General features: G+C 53.9%; 1 protein-coding gene across 1 annotated transcript; it reads right to left on the bottom strand.

Moving 5' to 3' along the window:
• Positions 1-742: 742 nt before the first annotated feature.
• CRYBA4 (crystallin beta A4) lies at positions 743-6,907 on the bottom strand. The gene is made up of 6 exons (XM_068990226.1): positions 6,887-6,907; positions 6,249-6,299; positions 5,219-5,337; positions 3,887-4,028; positions 1,654-1,796; positions 743-890 (listed from the first exon to the last, which is right to left on the bottom strand). The coding sequence occupies exons 1-6, from the start codon at positions 6,905-6,907 to the stop codon at positions 743-745; spliced, it is 624 nt and encodes a 207-aa protein (XP_068846327.1).
• Between the last annotated feature and the right edge of the window lie 886 nt (positions 6,908-7,793).

The raw sequence follows: 7,793 nt of genomic DNA, 5'->3' as shown, positions 1-7,793 counted from the left end.
CCGTGGATCAAAGAAGAACTCATAAGGGAGACTGGGAAATATCAAACTGAGTGATAATGAAAACACATCAAATCACAATTTCTGGGAAGCAGCAGGGATTGCAGGGAAATTCTAAACTGACTATATGGGCGTGCGTGCGCGGGTGCATGCTGTCCCTTCAGTGTGTGTGACTCTTTTCGACCCCATGGACTGTAGCCCGCCAGGCTCCTCTGTCCATGGGATTCTCCAGGCAAGAATACTGCAGTGGGTGGGTAGCCATTCCCTTCTCCGGGGGATCCTCCCAACCCAGGGATGGAACCCGTGGCTCCTGCGTTGCAGGCAGATTCTTTACCATCTGAGCCACCAGGGAAACCCATATGGGGGGAGGGGCCATAATTAATGACTCGAGGCTCTACCTTTAAAAGCTAGACACAAGACGAATAAAGTAAACCCTAAATAATAGAAGATGAACAGGAAGGGTAAGAGCAAAACTCAGCGAAATGAAACACGGACGACAGAGAAAATCAGCAAAGCTACACGCTGATCCTCTGAAAGGATTCACCAAATGGAAAACCACAGGCTGACACTAGGCCTTTTATTTTAGTATTACTTTTAGTTTTTCGTGCTGACTGTGCGTGGACTGGCCCACAGGGTTAACGGTGCATACGGGTTACGGGCGGGCAGACGGGAGAGCAGGTGCAGCGTCCGCGGCTCCTCCATCCCAGACAAGCACACGCGCCCTGCTCAGCGCCGACCCCTCTGCTCACTGCTGGATTCTTCGGATGCTCTGCACCTGGAAGGTCTGGGCGTGAGAACCCCACTCCCGGAAGTGCTTGTAGTCGCCTGAGTGGTGGTCACACTCCAGCACGTACTGAAAGCCTCGGTAGCCAGGAAACTGGGAGCAAACCCAGCTGGAAAAGGGAAGGGGGCAGACCGTTACCTTTCAAGGGGCACCAGCACGGCCACCAAGGCAGAGACACGGGGGGAGCCGGGACTGCGAACACACTCCAGCCACCCCGCGCTCCTGCCCAGAACGCGCCCTGCTCTGCCCGCCACGGGCATCTTTTTGATCACGCGCTTCCGTCTGCCAGCAACACCCTTATGGCCCTTCTTTGCCTGGTCGAGTTAATATTTATCATCCAGGTCTCAGCCCAATCTTCACTGCAACGGGGGCGGTCTGACTTCTCGTCCAAATTAGGCCACGGTCCCCCATCGTACCTTTGTAGCACTGGCGTAATTAGGTAATTAACAGATTATTTGTAAAAAAAAAAAAAAAAAAAGTCACGCTCCTCTGCCAACAGCAAGCACCTGTGTGCCCTGGTTCATTGTTATTTAGCGCCTACACAATGCCTGGCACAATAAATATTTGATGAGGAAAGGGAGGGGGGAGGGGGAGGAAGGGGGGAGGGGAGGGGAGGGAAGAGGAGGGGAGAAGGAAGAGGGAGGAGGGGGAGGGGATGGCAGGAGGAAGAAGGGAGGAGTCTTCCTCTTCACTGACCCTCACATTGTTCAGGACTAGACAAGGGCTGGTGTCTTCTCTGAGCTTCCGTTCCCCTTTCTGTAAGAGGGAGGCGGACTCGAGATTCCCAAGAGGTCCATCCTCCTCAGGAGGTGTCCCCCCAGCTCTCTCAACCTCCTCTCTGTCCCTGCAGAGCACAGCCTCGATCCACTTACGCCCCCGAGTGGACGTGGAAGGAGCCCACTTCATTGCCATCCCAGCCCATGGCCTGGAGAGAGGGGTAGTCATCACTCAGCTCTCCTTTCCTGCCCAGGAAGTTCTCCTGCTCGAAGATGGTCAGCCTCGAGTCGCGGTGGTTCTGCAGGGAAGAGAGTCAGAGCATCAGGGTGTCAGTCGGAAGCCCCAGCAGGCCCCCGCACCCCAGCTCTCGTCTCCAAAAATCAGCCTTCCCTCGCCAGCCCTCTGGAAGGACAAGAAGGCAACAGGCACCGGAAACCTTATAAGAGGCAAAACCTTCCCGATATTTACACAAAATAAACAAGGACAACAAGCCTCGGTGATAAAAGAAAAAAAGAAAATAATTTTAAAAAAATCAATATGACACCCAACAGCAGGGAATCAGGGGGTAAGCTGGAGTGTTGCACTAGGGTTACGAGCAGGGTGTGGAGACCTGGGTTCAAATCCTGATTCTCCACACACCAGCTGACTGAGCTTAAAAACATGCCCCACATATACACAATGGAATATTACTCAGCCATTAAAAAGAATGAAGTGATGCCATTTGCAGCAACCGGGATGGGCCTAGAGATTGTCATAGTGAGTGAAGTAAGTCAGACAGGGAAGGAGGGAATATCGTATGCCATTCCTTACATGTGGAATCGAAAAAGAAATGCTGCAGACGAGCTTAACTTACAAAACAGAGAGAGACTCACAGACGTAGAGAACGAGCTTTATGGTTGCCGGAGGGGAAAGATGGGGGGGATGGGATAGTTAGGGAGTTTGGGATGAACATGTACACACTGCTATATTCAAAATAGATAACCAACAAGGTCCTACTGTATAGCACATGGAACTCGGCTCAATGTCATGTGGCAGCCTGGATGGGAGGGGCATTTAGGGGAGAATGGATACATGTATATGTGTGGCTGAGTCCCTTTCCTGTTCACCTGAAACTATGGCAACATTGTTAAATTGGCTAGACCCCAATACAAAATAAAAAGTTTAAATAGACAAAAAAAACCTGTCCCACAGCATTTCTGAGCCTGTTTCCACATCTATAAAATGAAATTAACCACATCCACTTTTGCAGAACTGGTAAACTAGGTAAAGGCAGGGATCGCTTCTGTGAGAGCCTGCGTGGGTCCCTACATGGGCACAGTGGCTGGGCTGTCTGTGGAACAAGTGAGCAGCCGCCGTAAGACAGTATACTGGGTAGGCACCATGGAAAATGTCATAGGTGAGATTTAATCACCCGGAGGGTGACTGGATATATTTGCAGAGGGGGTAAGGCTGGTTTCCGAGCTTTAGGTTCATTATGATTCAACTTGTACAACCAAATGATATGCAGATGTCGATATATAGCCTTAGATGGTGTCGATACGCAGATCTAGACATCGATACGGACATCAATCACTGCAGATAGCATCTGCGGGTAGCACAGAAACCAAGGGAATCTCAAGTACCGATAACAGTAGGCTTCTGTCTCAGAAGTGTGGGTATAAGTGACTTTTATTTTCTTATTCAGCCATATTGGGTTTTTCCCTGAACTTTAGGGGATAAATACATGTGCTGTAGTTATTTAAAATTCATCAAAATTGTTTTTTGAAGGAGAAAAATACACCTTTTTGAGCCTCAGTTTTTTCGTCTGTAAAATGGGGGTCATAATACTTACCTCCCCCCATACTCTGTACACAGTAGCTAAAATATACAATCAGGAACACTGACAGTGAATTAGGAATAAGACGTAGGACCCCTATTTCTTCCAGCGCCCTGCCATCTCTGGTGCCCAGCCTCTCCCAGTGCCCCTGAGTCATGAAAAGAGGGACACAAGGACATCTCCGGTGGTCCAGAGGTTAGGGTTACATGCTCCCGACACAGGGGGCACAGTGCAGTCCCCAGGCAGGGCACTAAGGTCTCCAAAGCCGCACAGCAGGGCCAGAAAAAAGCAAAAGGACACGAAACAGGAAGGAGTTCATGTCACAGCCAGAGCAGCAATGGGCAGAATGTCTGTGCTGGGCTCTGTCCTCGTGTACATCTTTCCCCCCAGAACTTAAGTACCACGTTCCCAGTTTAAGATGAAGACACTGAGGCTCAGAGAGGGGAGGGACCGCCACAGCTTGAAGCAGTGATACGAGAACCTGAACTCTGGACATCCAATTTCCAAGCCCCCACTGGAGGGGCTCAGCCCCCCACCCCCGCCCTCAGGGATCAGGCAGTGTCAGGACTCACAGCGCAGGCCACCGGCCGGAAGGAGGTGAGCCGCTCGGCGGGGTAGGACGTGTTGCCGCTCCACGCGTCCCAGGATGGGTACTCGCCCCGCTCCAGCACATACTGCTGCCCTTGGAAGCCGGCGTGCTCAAAACCCACCCACCTGCCGACAGAGGGTAGAGGGTACATGGGGTTAGGAGGCCTCCGACCCTGAGTTCCAGACCAGTGGCTGTCATATAGGGGTGACTTTGCCCCCCGCCCACCCCACCCAAGGAGGCATTTTAAATGTCTGCAGGCATTTGTAGTTGTCTTGCTGGGAGTCCAGAGGAGAGAGATTTACAACTGGCATTTGTGAGTAGAGGCTGGGGACGCTGCTAAACATCCTCCCATGCACTGGGCAGCCGCCAGCACGGAATTGCCTGACTCCAAACATCCATAGTGCCGATGTGGAGAAGCCCGCTGCCCCACCGTGCATCCTGCAGGCAGGGGACTGGTCCCTTGCAGGCACCTGCCACCCTCGCGCCTGTTGCCGTGGGCCACGTAGATGAGACTTGACCAAGTGCTGACTTCAGCTTCGGTCATCTCATCAATCTCCGTCTCTCTTTTCAAGTTTTTCAAATTTATTTTATTTTTGGCTGCGCTGAGTCTTCCCTGCCGTGTGCGGGCTTTTCTCTAGCTGCGGTGTGCAGGCTCCTTATTGCAGTGGTTTCTCCTGTTGTGGAGCACAGGCTCTAGGGTGCGGGTTTCAGTAGCTGTGGCCCGTGGGCTTAGCTACCTCAAAGCGTGTGGAATCTTCCCCAGCCAGGGATCAAACTCACATCGCCTGCATTGGCAGGCAGATTCTTTACCACTAGGCCAGCAGGGAAGTCCCCTCTCTCTCTCTTTTTAAACAAAACATATCTCATGCTCAGAGCCTCAGTCAGGCAGCAATGCTTAACTAAAAATTACTAGCATTATTTTTCACTATATTTTTAGTTAGCTTCCACTTTTGGTGAGTGATACTGACTTTTGATTTGTACCTAACAGAGACATTTCAGACCCAACACTGGATTTTGAAGGTCTGCCCCCACAGGGCTGCCTCATCCAATGTGCAGACTCTGTGAATGGCACCACCGACCCCCCCGCACCCCCGCCGCACCTCCCCGCCCCGCTCCCCGCTACATTTGGGCAGTGCACAACCTGTGCAACCTTACACTGCCATCCTTCGTGCTCCCCAGCATCTCAAACCCACGGAGGCACACTGATACAGTTAGAGGCTGGGAAGATAGGACCTCGAACACCTAAAAGTCCCAGCACCCCTCTCTAGATACCTTCCTGTCTCCTCAACCCCAACTCTGATCCCCCTGGACTCACGCGCCACTCAGCACTTTCAAAGATCGAACAGTCTCGAAGCCAAGCTCCAGCACGCTGGGGCACTCGGCTGTGAACTCATGCCGCCGGCCCTGGAAGCCCTCCTCATCCCACACCACGATCTGTGCCGGAGAGAAAAGGTAGGGGCCCACATCAGAGCGCTGGGCAGCGGGGGGCAATGGGGGACGGTGAGGGGTTAGGGATGCACCCCAGGACTCAGTGAGGGGCAGGCCAGGTAATGCAGGGACGGCAAACTCAGATGCCTTCAGGGTCCAGGGACGGGAGGGTGAGAGCTGAGACCCGGGGAGCACAGGCCCTGCTCAGCGCCACCTACTGTTGCCACGTGGTAATGCGACCAACAGTCCAATTTTCCCAAGACAACCCCTGTAACTGAACTTTTCTGTGAGCTCTCCCGGTGTTCAAAGGCTGATGACAAATTCAGAGGTTTTAGGATTGGTTTTTTTTTTTTTTTTTTCCTCTTCTTTTTTAACACAGAGGAAACCAAAGGAATCACGCCCAGAGACTGTGCACCATCACCGGCTGGCCTTTTTTGCCGGTGGTAGTGGTGCTGGCCACTCAGTCCTGTCCGGGTCTTGCGACCCCATGGACCATAGCCCGCCAGGCTCCTCCGTCCATGGGATTCTCCAGGCAAGAACACTGGAGTGGGTTCCCATTCCCTTCTCCAAGGAGTCTTCCCAACCCAGGGATCGGACCCAGGTCTCCTGAGTTGCAGGCAGACTCTTTACCGTCTGAGCTAGAGGGAAGACCTGTTGTTTTCTGCCAGAGAGACGGTTAAAGTTGGGGACAGGAAGCCCCAAGTTCAAGTCAAGAACCTCTGTGTGTGACCTCGGGCAAGACCCTCTCCCTCTCACAGCCTCGACTACATCCTCTGTGAAATGGGCCCTCATTACCGCCCCCCTCCAGGGGTGAGGTGGGAACTCAGTGAAGGTGGGGCAGGGGTCCACAGGACCTGGGTTTGACCTGTGCCCTCCCCCTCCCAACGTCGCCCCCCACCCCCAGCGCCTCTCCCTACCTTCCAGTGTCCCGCCGACTTGGTGCACTGCAGAGACATGCCGCTCGTTTCCTAGGCGACAGAAGAAGGTGAGGAAGCTTCCACCCAGACTCTGCTCCCCTCCTTGAAGTTGAAATCTGGTTTGAGCAGATGGGTACCCAGATGGGGTCCAGAAGTGCCCCAGATGAAGGGCAAAGTGCGGCTTTGGGCTGTCCCCCTCCTGCACTTTCCAGTACCATCTCCTTCTCTTCCATCCTCTCTCTGTCTCAGAATGAACCCATTCTGGGTCCCGTTCCTCTAAGCCCCTCGGTGCTGATTTATCTACTCAGTAGGGGGAATTTTCCGTGGCTGCGGGTGGGTGGGTGCTGCGCCCCTGGCAAGCGCCAAGGTGCTCAGCTTGAGAGCCTTCCAAAGACAGCGCCTGACCCAGAAGGGAGGCTCTAAGAGCAGAAGGTGAGGCCGCAGGATTACAGGAATCATTTGGGTTTCAGACGGCAGTCGCAGGTACTGGTCTCAAGGTCTGGAGCCTGGTTCGATGAGGATGGCATGCGGGATGACTCAGTGGTATCCCCCCAAGACTGGGGACGAGGGGCTCCCCTGTTTCCCAGGAGACTCACCCAGAGCTTGAATCCCACCCCTTCTCCAAGCCGGGGACTTACCGAGATGGACCCAGAGAACATGCCAGACCCGGGAACAGCCGAGGTCAGGCTCTTATAGGCAGGGAGGAGAGAGGGCCCCTGGGGGACGGAGCCCTGACTCAGCAAATGAGTGACGGGAACAAAAGCCAGCCCTGCTTGTGGCTCCGATGGAGAGGTGTCAGCACCATTGGCCTCGGCTGGGAGGGAGAGGCCAGGGTGCCCCCCTTGGGCACCACCCGTGAAGAAGGCAAGAGGAAGACGGTCCCCTCTAATCAGCTCCACCCTAATCCAGCGGTGGACCCACAGTCCAAACACCTCAGCCTTCCTAGCCATGTGACCTGGAGCAGGTCCTCCCCCCTATTCCTTCTTGTAAAATGGGGCAAGGATAAACTATAAAATGGCATGAGAGTATGTCACATGCCTGGCACAGGCATTCCACAAATGCCTATACCTTTCCCCTCTCCCAGCTCCCTTCTTCTTCTGGTGGGGGCAATCAGGGTGGGCTTCATGGCAGAGGTGGCATTGAAACTCAGTTCTGAAGGGTGTGGAGGATTTATAGCGAGTGAGATGCTTTTGCTAGGCAAGAGTGCAGAGGTGGGAATCTGGGGCTGGTGACCCAATGGGGCTGAAGGAGCGCAGAGGGACGCAGGCAGGACAGGTGGCTGGGCCAGGGCCTCCGGGGCCCACAAAGCCCAGAGACGGGTCCAACTGGCTCCGTGGGCAGAAGGAAGGCACTGGTGGCCTGAATATGCTTACAAACTGTGCTGCACCACCGGACATATGGGGTTCGTAGAATTTGCTTCGTTCACATGTCTCCCCCAACTCCCACCCTCTGAAATTGGCCCAAGAGGGTCCTGTCATGGCACAGGGAAGAGCGTGCCTGGAAACCAGACCCCTCCGGGTGAGCTGGAGAACGTCCACATCAGCT

The sequence above is a fragment of the Capricornis sumatraensis genome, chromosome 17 (assembly GCF_032405125.1).
Source record: "Capricornis sumatraensis isolate serow.1 chromosome 17, serow.2, whole genome shotgun sequence".
NCBI classification, from domain to species: domain Eukaryota; kingdom Metazoa; phylum Chordata; class Mammalia; order Artiodactyla; family Bovidae; genus Capricornis; species Capricornis sumatraensis.
This window is presented reverse-complemented; position numbering and strand designations above follow the sequence as displayed.